Genomic DNA, 16,486 nt, shown 5'->3' with positions numbered 1-16,486 from the left:
GCGGGGGTGGGAACGGCTGGTGTCCTTTCCCTTCCTGAGCAGCGAGTTCTTGCTCGTGGGCGTTTGGCAAAACAAAAGCCACACGAGACCATCACCCATTGCTAGTGCCTTGGGCGGCCGTACAGGGTTTTTTTTTAAATCCTCACTGGGGGGTATTCTTATTGACTTTAGAGGGAGGGAGGGACAGAGAAATTGAGAAAAAAACATCGATGGGAGAGAACACCGATTGGTTGCCTCCCCAAGGCACCTACCACCGGGGGATGGACCCTACAACCTCTAGGTGCGTGCCCTGACCCTGAACCAACGCTCCCTACCTTTTGGTATGCGGGAAGATGTACCAATCCGGCCAGGGCAGGATTTTTATGTAAAGATTTAAAATGGCTTGGGAGTAAATTAAAAAAACAGCAAACTTGAGACCGAGCTCCAACTTATGGATGAGTTGGGCATGCAGCTCATGATTGAGGGCGAGCAAGTTATTACCTGGGAACCCAGTATCTTGTAGCGTACGTTGGAAGACTGCCGTGAGGATGAAATGAGGCTTGTGTTCTGCAGTGCTTGGCCTGCATAGCTATCCTGTTCCCTACATAGTTGTTAAAAAGATGGCCAAAAGCCACGTTGGGGTTTTAAGCAAAGGGGTGTTTCAAATTAGATGTTTTAAAAAATATCACTGGTGGCTGCATGGAGAATGCACTGCTGAGGGGTCAAAGTAGAACTAGGGGCACAAGTTAGCACACTAGATATGGATCCATCAGAGATGCTAAAGGTCAACTGAATGGTAACTAGACCTACTGCGGTGATTATTTTGCAGTGCATACCAATACTAAATCATTATGCTGTATGCCTGAAGCTAAATTATTTTTTAAAAAGGTAAATTGATAGCACTTGTCAACCAGATAGAGAAGGAAAGGATGGCTCCCATGTTGTTGGCTTGTGTATCTGGATGGGTAGAGCTTTGGTTCTCATTCACTAAGAGGGAGGTGCAAATATAAGGGGGGGGAGGTGTTTCGTTTTTGGAAATAGTGTTTTGATTCCTTTTTTAAAACAAAAAGAGGTAAGGTTTCGTTTTTGGAAATAGTGTTTTGATTGATTCCTTTTTTAAAACAAAAAGAGGTAGATTAACATTTTTAAAAATACATGTAGTAAAATTACTAGAAAGTAAAGTTCAAAGGAATACAGATGAAATGGGATGGATGACATGAGACAGCAGTAAGGTATTCATTGTTACTATATAGTTTATTCAAACCAAACTATGATAATACGGAGAAGAGACTGAGGTGGCAGCTGCCCAGAATCTTGTGGATTACAGATGCAAACTGGCTGGAGAGGAGTCCTTGGACCCACACTTCAGTAACAGACAGACAAGTCAGTTGCATAAATATAGAGAACATAAGACACAGACATTTCACAGCTTTTTGCTTTGCGTTTCCATTTTAAACATATGTATGTTACAACTTTACATTTTAACTTACTCCTCCACATATTCTGTAACAATGGCTAAGGATGCAATGGTCTCAACACGACATAAGCAGACTTTGGTCTGCAATATGGAACGTTTCAGTGAGATACCACACAAACCCTTAACACAGAACACACAAAAAGACTCTAAAAAGATCAGATTAATACAATGTTTTTTTATGTTATATAAGCAGGAAAAGAGGGACGTGGAAACACAAGACATTAGGAGTGCCTTAAATGTATAGTATCTTGAGGTCTTCAAAGTTTCATTCCCTTCCTTCCAGGGGAAAAATTTTTTTTTAACTAATGGAAAAAAGAAAGCATCAGAAAGCCCTACAATGAGGAAAAACACTATCTTGACAGTGCTTAGATGCTTTTATGTAATAATTACAGCAGGTAGCAGAGCAAATGTCACAAATATTGGCTTTGTTTTTATTTCTATGCTTAAAAAAAATATTAAGCTTCTTTGTATGGACTGAACAATGTTAGCCTGTGGGCGTTGGTCTTCCGTGCCTGTAACCAGTGGGTTCACAGCCCAGGCCCATCCTAGAGCAAGCTCCAGTGCCAGCTGTCCGCACACTACTTCCCAAGGGAGGAGTTGTCTTCAGTTCACTGCAACAGGACTCCTGGCTCAGTTACATGCTCATGTGTTCCGGAAGAACATATGAAATATCATCCCACGGGTGACGATATAGCCCCTGCTTCAGCCTCTTCTGATCAAGGTAGTGCCCTAAAATGGAGCAAATGCATTTTTTTTTTTGAGTTGGTGAATTTGTTAACAGTTTGGTGAAGGAGAAAGGATAAGGAAGGGAAATGCAGCTAATACAAAAAGGCAGATACAAAGAAATGGGGAAGTAAATCGAGACCCATTCCATAGGTGATGTCAGGCTTGGTTTGCAATCAAAGTAACTTCCAAGACAAGGGAACAAAGGTAAAGATAAGGGGGAAATGAAGGTAAGAAAGGACGGATTAGAAACAAGATTAAGTCAATGTGACATCTCTTTTTAGAGACTCACCATATGGGTTAAGCAGTGTAACTGGACCACAGGGGAAATAAACAATCCCACCTAAAACCCTCTTCAAACAGTAACAACTCACTCACCAATGAAGCCCATGCTCCTTCCCAGGACAAAGATGCCATTGAGGGCTCCAATGTCAATATATTCATCAGCTTCTTCCCTGCAACACAATCAACATGTGGTATTTTTGTTTTGTCTTTAATCCTCACATGAGGGTATGTTTCCACCCATTGTAGAGAGAGAGGAAGGGAGAGAGGGAAACAGAAACACTGATGTGAGACAGAAGCATCAACTGGTTCTTGCTGTATTCACTGCGACCAGGGATCGAACCCGCAACCTTTCAGTGTACAGGACAACACTCTAACACACTGGGCAACATCGGCCAGAGCTCAACATGTAGTTTTAAAATGGCTCACATGACGGCCCTCCTCCCAGACAGTACAACCTCTGCTCAGGAGTGAGAAGCTAGTTCTCTTTGATTTCAAAGTGGAAAAGAGGGATGCTCTGGGTGGTGGGAGTAGAGGCAATTTTTGTTCTTTTTTATACCACTACTACGTATTTTCTAAGTTCTCTATAGTGAACATGCATTATTTTCAGAGTTGGGAGGGAACAACAAAAACCAATAAACACTATGAAGAAGGAAAGGGCTGCGAAGCTCACCGAGTGAAGGACCCACAGTTTCTAAGCATGTCTACAAATGCAACTCCGATGAAGCCATCTACATTCAGGATAAGATTTGGTTTCTGGGAAGGCAAAATATTCAAAGCATTTGTCATTATTTCTCATATTTCCCTTGTAATTTTCCACTATTACTACTATTACACTACGTATTCTGATCACCATTTAAAAAAACTCCTCCCAGATCAACCGAAGGACTTGTATACATGTATATAAGCCAAACCAATGGACATGGACAACAGGGGGATGGGAGCATGAGTGTGTGTGTGTGGGGGGGAGGTTGGGGGTTAATGGGGGCGCTGAGGACACATTTGTAATACCTTAATAATAATAAAAAAAGGAAAGGAAAAAAAAAAAAAAGCACACTGAAAAAAAAAAAACTCCTCCCAAAGCATCCCAGTTGGTTAGAAGAGACTGTCTTACCGAGTTCAATCCCCATTGTCTAGCAAAGGATCTGACACCTAGTTGACATTTAGTATATGTCTGCTGGACTTACTAGTAGTTATGCAACAGAAATAAAATTTTCCAGAAAACCAGGTTTAATTTTAGTTACACAATCAAAAGATAACTTGGCTGTCTCATTTCTGCCAAGAAATTCACCCAAGAATTCTGCCAAGTAATTCAAGAATTAGGGGCATTTGCTTTTTTACCTTTGAGGTGGTAATCTTTTCCACTTCCAGCGCATAGTCAAGCAGGGGGGTGGCAGGGAAGTGCTGTTTGACGTAATCTTTCAGGATCTGCACTCGCATGTCTGGGTTGTTTATCTAGAAAGTGATGTAAAGTTACAGAGGAACTCACTCTAACACTTGTGCTAAGGAGTATGTTTGTGCTCATGTCACAAGTAGGCACACTGCATTTCATACCCAGGTGTGCAGGAGGCAACCGATCAATGATTCTCTCATCATTGTTTTGATCCCTCTCACCCTCTTGCTTCCTCTCTGAAATCAATAAAAAATATACTTTAAGAATAAATAAATAAATAAAATATTTATTCCCTGGCCTCTACCCATCAGGCTTGCCCTGATATTCTTGCTTTTCCTGTCCCAGTGAGTCAGACTTAACCATGTGACTTTCACTGGCCAAGGAAATTCTAGAGAAAGTGAGCTGTACCAACAGAAGCTTTAAGAACCCCTGCCATGACTTTTCCCAGAGAGGGGCTGCTGCTTCAGTGTAATGACAGAGAACAGAGCAGCAGGCAACCCGCAGTGAGGGTGGGGTGAATCCCACAGAGGGTGTAGAGTGAATAAGAAACCCTTTCTGTTGCAAGCCACTGCGATTCTGGGAGTTGTGTTACTGCAGCATGCAGCTAGCCTCAGGTGCTGATCTGTCCCCTTACCCTGACCTGTCCTTTCTCTTTTTTTTTCTTTTTTTTAAAAATATATTTTATTGATTTTTTACAGAGAGGAAGGGAGAGAGAGAGTTAGAAACATCGATGAGAGAGAAACATCGACTAGCTGCCTCCTGCACATCTCCCACTGGGGATGTGCCCGCAACCCAGGTACATGCCCTTGACCGGAATCGAACCTGGGACCCTTCAGTCCGCAGGCCGACGCTCTATCCACTGAGCCAAACCGGTTTCGGCCTGTCCTTTCTCTTATAAGGTTCATAGAATGAGTTTCCAGCTCATCAAATTTTCACACCACAACTAAACACGATAAACACTGTTTAAAGGCAACCTGTATTACAACGTTCTCACCTGTCAACAAGTCCAAAGCTTTGCATGTTGGAGTCAAGAACCTTCGTGTTCTCAACTAAATTGATGCTCTCTTGTCCCCTTTCATCCAGTCCCTCAAGGAGAACAACTTACCGACTTCACTCGGTGACCGATGCCCATGATCAGTTTTCCTTCCTTCTTCATCTTGTTCACAAACTCCATGGGGATAATGCCACTGTCAAAGGCTTTGCTGAACATCTTGGCTGCTGCATCCAGGGCACCCCCAAACCGGTCACCCTGTAGGAGAAGCAAGCCCCTGTTGCCCTGAGCTGTGATTCTCCTTCTGCTTTGCAGACAATCTGGCACGCCCTGAACACCCCCTGCGCAGGCTTTCACCTTCCAGGGCTGCTTCTAGGACCTACTATAGCCAAGCTGCACAGTGCCAAAGCCCAGTGTCCCTGCTGTGCACTCCCGGGAAGACAATACTCACAATGGTGAGCAGCCCCGAGGTGAGGCTGGAGACCAGGTCCTTCCCAGCTCGAGCACAGATGATGGTGTTATGAGCCCCAGACACGGCTGGGCCATGGTCAGCTGTCACCATTAGGCACATCTCAATGAACTGGCAGGAGTACTTGGGCAACCTAGAGTGGGTGAGTAAAGGGACAGGGGAAGGAAGAACAGAAGCGGTGGTGAGCTCCTGAACAAGAGATACATTGACAAGGCCATGCTCCTACTTCCTCCCACCTCCCTAAACAAGTCACTCAAACTCAAGAAGGGCAGCAACCTGCCAATCTAGGTCTGATACTATCATACCAACTCCAGGGCAAAACCTCCAGATTCTTGAGAGGCTCTGGACTCTGCTGAGAACAAATACTGGTTTTAAATAGTTAGCAACCAGGGTGTGAAATCTCTTCTTTAGTCAGTTTTCAGCATGAGTTGCTATGACAGGATTTGACCTGTATTTGTGGCTACCCTCTATGAACCAGACAGAGAAGAAGTGAGGTCCCTGTCCCTTTCACAATGCAGGAGCCCTAGACCTCCAGTGTTCATCCTACCAACTGTGATTAAGAATGCAACCTGCACATATAAGCATAACCAATGGACATAAGACATAGGGGGGTAGGGGAGGCCAGGGGATTGTCAAGGGCGGGGAAAAAAAAGGACACATATGTAATACCCTTTGTAATACTTTAAGCAAGAAAAAAAAAAAAAAAAAAAAAAAAAGAATGCAACCTAGAGACATGGGGACGCAAGAGCAGAGTGAAACCTGCTCTGGTAACTCAGGTGTTACAGCTCGTGAACATTTCCCTGGAAGGGCCCAAAGCAGGACAAGATCCACCTCTGCAGGTGAGGGCATGACACAAACCAAGACTTCAACCTGGCCTTCTGCCCAGGCCCACACCACGCCAGGGCTCTGTGAATCATGGACTCCCTGGCCCCCTTGCCCAGCTGTCAGTCCCAGGGGAGGGCTAAGCTTGGGAGTTGCAGAGAGAACCATTTTTTCCTCACATTCAGGCTAATGATACAGGTACTTTACGTGTGTTCAGCAACTCTACCAGCCCTGTGCTCTTTTGCCACCAGATCCATCCAGGCCTCTCCTGCTAACCCTCCTCTCTCTCTCAAGAGGCCTGCATTGACTCTGTCCCGTGTCTTCGTATGTTCCCAAGGGGAAGGGGCCGAGCCAAGATTCCTGATTAAGTCATGGTTTAGACTGACCCTTCTGTTCTTGGAAGACGTAGGAGTCTGTATTTTTTTCATTTAGCCTTATCACTGATTTGTGGCCATAAAGATGGCCTGACTGGCCCTGGACTATTCCTCAAGGCAGGCCCTGGACTATTCCTCAAGGCTGCCCCCCCATTCCCGTCAGGGGAAAATCATTAACTCCAGTTTGCAGGGCTCTACCAACTTCTGCCTTCCATGCCTCACCTTCTCTGGAACCAAAGCAGGCCGAGGACCCCGCCGATGCCCATCTCTTCCTTGAAGACCTCGGTGATGGGCATGCCTGCATAGATGAGCTCCTGTCCCCGTTCATCGCAGATGCTGGTCATGAATGAGGCAGGTTTCCGGATCAAGCCCAGCTCCTGAGCAGAGACGGGCAGAAGCAAACAGCACTATGATAACCACAGAAATTTTTCCTGGACTGCACCACCGGCTGTGCTCTCAAAACCAGTGTCCCAGGAATATGTTAAAATTCTGGTGGCCATGTATTTGATAACAGCTTCCACCCGGTCGGGTTTGTGCCTGGGCTTGGGACTCTACTTGCATATCTCCACCCACCCTGACAGACAAGCTCCTCCAAGAAATGCAAAAACTCTTTTACTGAATCTAAGTGTAGAAAACGCCCGGTCGGTGTGGCGCAGTAGTTGAGCATCGAACTATGAACCAGGAGGTCAGGATTTAATTCCCAGTCAGGGCACATGCCCAGGTTGCAGACTTGATCCCCAGTAGGGGACATGCAGGAAGCAGCTGATCAATGATTCTCTCTCATCATTGATGATTCTCTCTTTCTCCCTTCTTCTCTGAAACCAATAATATAAATATGTAAAAGAAGAAGAAGACAGGAGTGCCACACTATGGCACCTGCTTAGCCTCAGCTCTATTCTGTTCTTTACTGAGCATTTGTGGGGCCAGGCATTGCCCTAAGCAGTTGACATCCATGGGCTCACTCTAACCCAGCCGTGGGCAAACTACAGCCCGCGGGCCGGATCCGGCCCATTTGAAATGAATAAAACTTAAAAACAAAAAGACCGTACCCTTTTATGTAATGATGTTTACTTTGAATTTATATTAGTTCACACAAACACTCCATCCATGCTTTTGTTCCGGCCCTCCGGTCCAGTTTAAGAACCCATTGTGGCCCTCGAGTCAAAAAGTTTGCCCACCCCTGCTCTAACCTCACAAAAGAAAGTCATTCTTCATGTTTAACAGAGGAAATGAACATTACAGTGGCTCAATAACAGTCACCTGGCTAAGAAATGGAAGAATGGCCCGGCTGGTGTTGCTCAGTGGTTGAGCTATGACCCAGGAACAAAGAGGTCACTGGTTTGATTCCCTGTCAGGGCACATGCCTGGGTTGCTGCTTGATCCCCAGTTGTAATGAGGCACATGGCTGTGGGTATGGGGGATCCCCTCAAGATGCCTTTTACCCAGGGGTGGGGACTGAGCTCCTGAATTTCCCAGTTCCCGACCTGGGCACCCAGGGCTATCATCAAGTCAACATTGTCCAGGCCCATTTCTTCAGTTACCCCCATGAATTTTAATTAAAAAATGCTTTTAACTTACATTCTAATTACATGAGTATCTTCTTTTTAAAAATTTAAAACAGAACTGATCAAGTTATGTCACCTTTGACCTCTCCCCCATCTCAGCTTTCTGACTTGGCGTTTGTCAGTTTAGTGGACATCTTTCTGGGCCTTTCTTTCTCCACTTTTATTTACATGCATGCATAAACACATGGAGACTATGCAACACCGTTTTGTGTGCAGAGTTTTTATAATCACATTAGATATACTGTCCTGTAATGGGTTTGCTCAATGAACTTGAGCTTCAGCACACATAGATCCAGTTTGCTCCCTTACCTGCAGCACAGTAGCCCATCATATGACCATATCACCATTTAGCAATTCCTTCACTGATTACTATCAACTAGAAAAATATCCTTGAGCAGATTTCTTTGTATATGTAAACATTTCTCTGAAGTAGTTATCTAGACATGGAATCGCTGGACCATAAGGTATGAGCACTTTTAAATTTGATTCATATGACCCAACTGCCTGTCAGAAAGGTTGTGTCAATTTCCATTCCTACCAACAATGAATGAATGCACCAGTTTCCTCACACCCATACAAACACAGTGTATTACCAAAGAATTTTTATCTTTGCTGGGCTGTTGGGAAAAACTAGTATCATTGTTTTGTTTTGTTTTAATCCTCACCTTAGAATATTTTTTTAGTGATTTTAGAGAGAGAAGAAGGGAGAGAGAGAAACATCGATCAGGTGCCTCCTGTAAGTGCCACGATTGAGGATCAAACCTGAAACCTTTTTGTGTACGGGACAAAGTTCCAACTGAACCACTCGGTCAAGGTAGTACCCCAGTTTTTACTTTGGTTCCTTATATAATGGGTGAGGTGAGTACTTCTTATTGTTGAAAGGCCCTTTACTACCCTTTTTTTCTAATTGGGTCTTTTAAATATTGATTTCTAAATATCAAGAAGACTAGTTTTTCATCTATGTCCCTTACTTCAGCCTGAGACCTCTTAGGAAGCACAAACAACTCTCAGGGACACTGTCTGCCCCAGCCCCATTTCCAGGTCAGGCAACCCAGCTGTGGAGATACCCACTGCCCTCCACCCTCTGCGGCCCTGCATTGTTTTACCCACAAGCTCCAGCACACAGGGAGGAGGTGGAATCCAGGAGTCTAACTGGTTTCTCCTGAGCCCTTGGAGAAGCCGCTCCTAGGGGTGTGGTTTAGAGCCCAGAGCAGTGATCACGTGGTTGCTCTACTAGGTCAGGCCTGCCTTCCAAGGATTCAAGGCAAATCACGCCAAAGCCCACACCTCAGCCCCTAAATCTCCCTGGCCCACACAGTGAGGGGCATACATGGCACCTACCCTGGCCCAGGAGTAGTCCATCGGCACCGTCGGGGGAGGTACCTCCTGCGCAGGGACAATGACCCCTTTGGCCACAAGATCATCATACACAGACCTAGGAGGCAGGGAAAGGGCAGGAGAAAAGACACCCATGTGGATCTTCTTCTGGGCTTTTCTAAGCCATCCCAAGAATGCTCCTCCATCTAACCCAAACTCCTTTTTTTCCTTCTCTGTACCCCCTTCCTGTCTGTGACTTAGTCTTACCAGTTAGATTCCCAAGTGAAAACAGGTTCTAGCCAAGACTCCCCTATCACCTCTGAATGGGGCATTATGAAAGTTGAATCTGGAAGCCAGGTAAGGTCAAAGGATGAATGGGAAGAGACAACAGTTTATCAATAACTCTTTAACCATCAATTAGAGGTGACACTTTCTAAATATTTCTATGCTCATCTTTCATTTATGGCCAGTCAAGTAGGAAGGTTAAGAAAGTGAACATGTTTTGTATAATACCAGTGTGAATGGCCTGTAACTGCTGCTTCTACAAACAGAATAAAATAAAAGCCAAAAAAAAAAAAGGGTTTTGGACTATCCACACAGCTGCTGAGACGGACCAGGCATATCAGACACCTCCATGTTAGAGAGGCTGCTGACCCAGGAGGCTCCTACCACAGGTTCACTTACTGGATGAGGTCTCCAAGTTCGTCAAAGCTCCGGGGCACAAACACTCCTGCCTCCTTCAAAGCCTGGTTCTTGGCCACTGCAGTTTCAGAAGCCTGGTTGGCACAAGCGCCAGCGTGGCCAAATTGTACCTAGAAGGCAAAGGAGAGTGGTGTGACTGGCTCGTTAATCCCCGAGAGGGAACAAAGGCTCCTGGGAAATGACAGCACTTATTACAGGCCAGAGCCACCAAACACTCTTCAGAAATCACTTCCTTCAACCCCAAGCAGGTATGATGGAGGACTTATTTTATGGATGAGGACACTGAAACATCAACACATTTGGGAAATAACACTCAAGATCACACAGCTGGTAGGTAACGGAGCTAGGATACAAAGTCTGGCAGCCCAACTCCCCAGACCCTTCCCCTGGCTTCCCCTGGTGCAGAGGTCCGGGGGATGGAAGACAGGGATTAGTTCTGAGCAACAGGTAGGGGGTGTTACAAATTGGCAACCTGAGGTTGAAGTGAGCTCATAGACATGATATGATTATCCCACACACACTTTTTGTAAAATAGGTACCAATGTTAAAAAAAAAAAAAAGGTTTCATGTCAAAATACAAATTCCCAGCTTTTCTGAAAGTCAGATTTTGTGCCGTAGGTTTATATTCCCACATAGCAACAGTTACCTGAAGCCAACGAGCAATGGCTGCCTTCCACCTAAGGATGTACCGAGGTAAAATATAAATCCAATGGAATATAGGAGTTGACTGACTGTGGGAAGTGAGCGAGAAGGAAGAGAAAACCAATGTCTTTGATGAAGCGATGGGGAAAATGAATTAACCCAGTGAAACCTCTGGTACAAAACCCTGACTTAGGAACAGAGTTGGGGGTGACTGTAATCACACCTAACCTGTTTAAACAACACTCATTATATATCCCAGCACTTCTCTAAAAGCTTTACTCATTAATCTTTCAGTAGCTATGACTATTCCCTATAAAAAAAAAGGAAATGGAAGCACCGAGGGGTAAAGTAATTGCCCAAGGTCACACAGGCAATATGTGGTAGCATTTGAACCCAGCATTTTGGCCTCAGACTGTGCTCTTAATCCCTAAATATAATAAAAGGTGCCTTAAATGTTGAAAAGGTTAGCAGCTGCTGCTCCAACTAGCAACACATGCCTTAAAACACGGGTTCCCAATACCTTCTTTGTAGGACTTAATTTGCATGAGTGAATGGAGCGGGAAGGAGAAGATAGTCTTCACTCAAATACACTTAGAAAATGCTGGCTGGGTTCAAGGAAGTTAAACAAGTTTCTTTAACTCAGAGATTTCTTAACACTAAAACAAAAATGTTAAAAGGGAGATAGGTTATATTGCACGTTCATAGTTTATAAAAGCTCCTTTGCTTTTCTGTTTATTGGGTTTATTTTTAGGACCATCACGACAGGACCAGTGTTTTGTGAACATACTTCTGAAAAATGCCACTTTACCTATACCCAATTCTTTTTTTTTTTTTTTTTATATTTTATTGATTTTTTACAGAGAGGAAGGGAGAGAGATAGAGAGTTAGAAACATCGATGAGAGAGAAACATCAATCAGCTGCCTCCTGCACACCTCCCATTGGGGATGTGCCCGCAACCAAGGACCATGCCCTTGACCGGAATCGAACCTGGGACCCTTCAGTCCGCAGGCCGACGCTCTATCCACTGAGCCAAACCAGTTTCGGCACCTATACCCAATTCTTAATCCACTTTTTCCCAAGGAGCTGTCTCAGTGTGCCAACAGGTAGAGATTTATCTGATTTCCTCTACAGGGTGGAAAGTTCTGCAAGGTCATGTGTATCCAAACATCACTGATTAGCTAGGTAGTCACTGTACTATCTTATATAATAAAAGCCCAATACAGTGGGGCCTTAACTTACGAGTGTCCTGACTAACGAGTTTTTTGAGATACCAGCTATCTCTCTGCCGATTTTTTGCATTGAGTTGACAGAGTAATTTGAGTTAACAAGCTCCTTAACAAGCTCCTTAACGAGCTCGGTCTTGGAATGAATTAAATTAAACTCGTAAGTCAAGGCCCCACTGTATGCTAAGTGTCTGGTTGTCCGTTCAACCAATCAAAGTGTAATGTGCTAATGATATGCTAAGGCCACTCAACTGCTCACTATAAGGTGCACTGACCACCAGGGGGCAGACAGTCAACTGGTCAACCAGTCGCTATGAGGTGCACTGACCACCAGAGGGCAGAAGCTCCGAATGGTAGGTTAGCTTGCTGCTGGAGTCCAGCCAATCAGGACTGAGCAAGACAGGCCAGACATGCCCTGAAGCCCTCCCACAGCCTCTCCCCCAATGCCAGCCCCACCCGTGCACAAACTCGTGCATCAGGCCTCTAGTTTTACATGAAGTTTTAAAAAATCATTAAAAACCAAAACCAAAACACCTCCTGAGGACCTGCCCAACCTATGGGGTGATGATCAGTGCCCAGCCAGAAACAGAAGAGCAAGGTGCTTGCCCTCTGGAGGTGCCCTCAGCAGAGTGGGGTGAAGTAATGCAAGCTGGTTAAGAGAAACAATGGAGGAGAAGGAAGGGGCTATTTTGGCTGTTGGATGTGGAGGAGAAAGTGGTCACGACGAAAGAAAGTCAGAAACTGCTTCATGGGATAAGTGAAGAAGAATGGAAAGGAACAGTTGCTAAGACCTATACGTGCCAGACCTTCACAATTATTTTCTTATTTAAGCCATGCAACAATCCCGTACCATTTCCATTTTACAGCTCAGCAAACTCGGGTCCAGAGGGCGAAATGACTTGCCCATGCCGTAACCCCTATCGAGATCGGATTCTAAAGCGTTTGGAAGTAGAGCTCATCCCTGAAAGATCCCATCACCCAACCAATCCCATTTTATCTCCTTAAAACACACACACACACAGTTAATAAAATGGATATTATCAATATTTACCACACTCTGCCATTTTTGATTTAACTAATCTTAAACTTTTTCTCCATCAACATATCAAAATCCACCTCATTCTTCTCCAGCCTGCCCAGCTTTCCATTATATGATTGTGCCATGATGACCCAGTGCCCTCCTGGCCAGCATTTAGGTTGTTTCCATATTCTGCTATGACAAGGTTACAATGAATCCTTATACATATACTTTGAAATATTTTTGCATGCAAATCCATAAGGGAAAGTTGTAGAAATGGAACTGGTGGTTCAAATGAAAAGTGCATTTTACACCTGGACAAATATTGCCACTTTGAGGTGGGCAGGAATCTGAAGAGGAAAGGCAAGCATTCTAGGGATTAAAAATTAGTGTGATGCAGGTTTACTGGTAGGAAGAACTGAGGGTTTAAGCACCAGGATTATCACTATTGCAGGAAGCCTCGAAGGCCAGGTTTTATGTTATATATACAACACAGGACAAGGCCTCACACTCAGAGCCTGCTGTTAGATGCTGAACTTACTATATGCCGCCAGGCATGTTCACATACATTACATCATGCACACGTGCCAAACAAGCCTTTCCTTCTGTGACCTCTCCCCACACAGAACTTCTCATGGTCTTCCCAGCTCTGCACCAGGAATGTGTCCCGTCTCCCCATTCTCCATTCTGCTCAGCTGACTTTTCAATGAAGCCTTCTCACCTCCTCCAGACACAGGCTGCTCCCACTCCAAGTAGTGACTGAGGTGGACTGAAAGAGCTAACTGCCCCTAAGATGACCAGAGAGTCCACCTCAAATGCCCCATCTTCGGCTTCCTGACTCCCCACCAGGAGTGATCTGTACCGGCCATACCTCAGAGGAGAACATGGTGGCACAGGTCCCGATGCACCAGCAGACCACAGGCTTGGTGAGGCGGCCCTCCTTGATGGCCCGGCAGATCTTATACTCCTCAGTGCCCCCTATCTGCCAAGGAACAGGGAACAAGAAAAAGCCCGTGAGTTGGAGGCACCCATTCTGAGTTTCTCCAAGGGGACTGCAGCAGGAAAATCAGTCCTAACTCAGGCAGAGGCCAGAGTCTAAAAAATGAGGGACATGGGCTTGGTCCAAACAGCCTGGAAGACTGAGAGTGATAGGGAAGAACTGTAAAGGGACAGCGGGTATGCTAGGGAGTCCCCGGGACTCCTCCTTCCTAACCTGTGGGTAAGATGATTTAGGACCAGACCTATAGGAGGCACAACAGGAAAATGGGATGGGGTTACAGGGCTCTTCCAAACTTAAAAAAAATCACATTTACTCTTTACTCCAGCTATCCACTGCCCACCAGGTAGACGCATGGTCAGCAGTGCAAAGCTTCTCCTCTATTGTCACTAAAACATATTGTGCCACACAGAAGTGATAACAGTGACAATCCCTATGTTCCAGAGTCTAAGGGGTGAGACTACCAGGGTGAGACTACTGTCACCTTAAGTTACATATGACCAAAATGCATGCACCTTTAAAAAACTGATGTCATACATAACTTTAACTATCAAAAAAATTAAAAAGATTTTCCTTTAACTCACCTCTCCAAGAACCACAATCATTTTGACTCCTGGAGTGTCCTGGTAACGTAACACATGATCCATAAATGTGGAGCCAGGGTACCTGGTGAGAACACGGAGGGCATATGGGATCAGGAGGCGGTTTGGGGAGGTGTGTGTTCAGGTATGGGAAGCATGCTTGTACCAAGAACGTTGTGGGTTTTTCATGGGTGTGGATGCCCATGGAGGGTCCAGAGATGCCATGGGGGTTGGTTGGGGGAGGGAGTAAATGGAGCACAAGGAGAAAAGGGGAGGGGAGGGGCGGAAGAGAAGGTCATAAGCCCAGAGAGGTCCCCTTGGTGGTGAAATATCTAGAAAGCATCTGTGGTGGTTTTAAAATATGCCCACAAATTCTTTTTAAAAGGTGGAAGAACCTCATGCCTCTTCTCTTGAATATGAGTTGGATTTAATGATTAGCTTCTAATGAACAAAATGTGGCAAAAGTGATCCTATGATATCGACTCCCAAGGCTGGGTTATAAAATATAGCTTTTTCTGGTGCTCTCTCTTGAATTGCTGCCTCTTGGGAAGCCCAATGCAAAGTCCTCAGGACACTAAGCAGCCTGGGGGCACAGAGAGGAGCCACCTTGCCAGCCCGTGGATGAGCCCCTCCAGCCCCAGGCCTGCCTTCAGCTGACCGCAGCCCTGAGGATAAATGTGTACCCATCCCCCATGGAACTGGCAGGAGTGCTTCCCCACCCGGGAGTCCCACCTGAAATGACGTGGGGGAGCCAGGGAGACTGGCAAGGTGACCCAGTCTCCCAACAGCTTTTGGTTCTGAGCTAAAGAGCAGCAGTAGTAATAGTAGTAGTAACAATGGTAATCGGCAATGGCTAAGGTTTATGAGGGTAGTAAGTACTACTGGTTATTGTTCCCACCAACAAAAGTAATGACACTATTTGTGAAAGAAGAAGAAATATATACATTGTTCTGTCCCTAGTTCCTGACACACAGCTCCTATAACCCTTGTGATGTCCTGAGTGACAGGAGCATCTTTTGTTCTAGTGGTTGATCCTTGAGCCAGGTCCCTGATACTGAGCTCCTAAAAACCTTTTAATTTCCTGAGTAACGGGGGTGACAGAAGCTCCTAAATCCCTTGGAAGTCCTGGGAGACAGAAACTCTTGGGGGGCTCCAGCATAGCGCCTGGATGGGAGCTAGTCACCAGAAAGACCAGGCCACGATCAGAAGCTTGGAACTTTCAGTCCCACTCCCCATCCTCCAGAGAGGGGAGAGGGGCTGGGAACTGAATTAATAATCATCAATCATGATGAAGCCGCCACAAAAATCCCTAATTATGGGGATTGGAGCTTCTGGGTTGGTGGCCAGAAATGTGAGTGGCAGTGGTAGAGAATAAAGGAATAGTTTCCCTTTCACTATTATTAGCTACAATGAACACATACCGAGTACTTACTAAGTGCCAGCCCGTTAGCCACTTTATAAAACACGCCCTCATTTAATCCTCCCACCAACTCCATGAGGTGGGCACTATTATTTCACCCATTGATATGTAAGGATGACGGAGGTCTGGGGGTGGGGTAAGTAGCCTGTCAAGGATGCCCCCTTAGTAAACAGGAAAACTAGGATTTGAACCCATTTGGTCCGATTTCAAAATCGGTCCTACTAATCACAGCACTCTGCTGCCTCCCCATGGCCACCTCAGAGAATAAACAGAACTACCTGCAGGCCCTGATGCCTTTAAAACACCCTTCCCTGTATTTTCGGGTTCTTATGCTCATGTTAGTTCTAAGGCAAAAGTGGACTTAAGATATCATTCCCACCAGAAACTAAGAAAATACTGAATGTCAACTGTAATCGGGAAAACAAATAAGCCCCCACCCCCCCAAAGGGAAAGAAACACAGCTATGTGCCAGGAATTCAACAGTAGCAAGCAGTATGGGCTTGTCCCCCA

The 16,486-nt window shown here is 45.3% G+C and overlaps 2 protein-coding genes across 6 annotated transcripts in view; both read right to left on the bottom strand.

The window, feature by feature from the left end:
* KLHL11 (kelch like family member 11) overlaps positions 1-99 on the bottom strand; it is a 9,149-nt gene extending 9,050 nt beyond the window's left edge. The window contains exon 1 of the mRNA XM_006776736.2: positions 85-99. Coding sequence (XP_006776799.1) covers positions 85-99 — 15 coding nt within the window. The remainder of the gene's footprint in view (positions 1-84) is intronic.
* Positions 100-1,207: 1,108 nt separating this feature from the next.
* ACLY (ATP citrate lyase) overlaps positions 1,208-16,486 on the bottom strand; it is a 49,210-nt gene continuing 33,931 nt past the window's right edge. For all 5 annotated transcript variants that reach the window (XM_006776648.2, XM_006776649.2, XM_006776650.2 and 2 more), the window contains 11 exons: positions 14,560-14,641; positions 13,850-13,960; positions 10,077-10,204; positions 9,417-9,510; positions 6,733-6,887; positions 5,297-5,447; positions 4,960-5,103; positions 3,803-3,916; positions 3,135-3,217; positions 2,558-2,634; positions 1,208-2,185 (listed from right to left, as the gene is read on the bottom strand). In XM_006776648.2, the coding sequence (XP_006776711.1) occupies positions 2,091-2,185; positions 2,558-2,634; positions 3,135-3,217; positions 3,803-3,916; positions 4,960-5,103; positions 5,297-5,447; positions 6,733-6,887; positions 9,417-9,510; positions 10,077-10,204; positions 13,850-13,960; positions 14,560-14,641 (1,234 nt within the window). In that variant the 3' untranslated portion in view covers positions 1,208-2,090. The remainder of the gene's footprint in view (positions 2,186-2,557; positions 2,635-3,134; positions 3,218-3,802; positions 3,917-4,959; positions 5,104-5,296; positions 5,448-6,732; positions 6,888-9,416; positions 9,511-10,076; positions 10,205-13,849; positions 13,961-14,559; positions 14,642-16,486) is intronic.

This window comes from Myotis davidii, unplaced genomic scaffold (assembly GCF_000327345.1).
Source record: "Myotis davidii unplaced genomic scaffold, ASM32734v1 scaffold69, whole genome shotgun sequence".
In the NCBI taxonomy this organism is placed as follows: domain Eukaryota; kingdom Metazoa; phylum Chordata; class Mammalia; order Chiroptera; family Vespertilionidae; genus Myotis; species Myotis davidii.
This window is presented reverse-complemented; position numbering and strand designations above follow the sequence as displayed.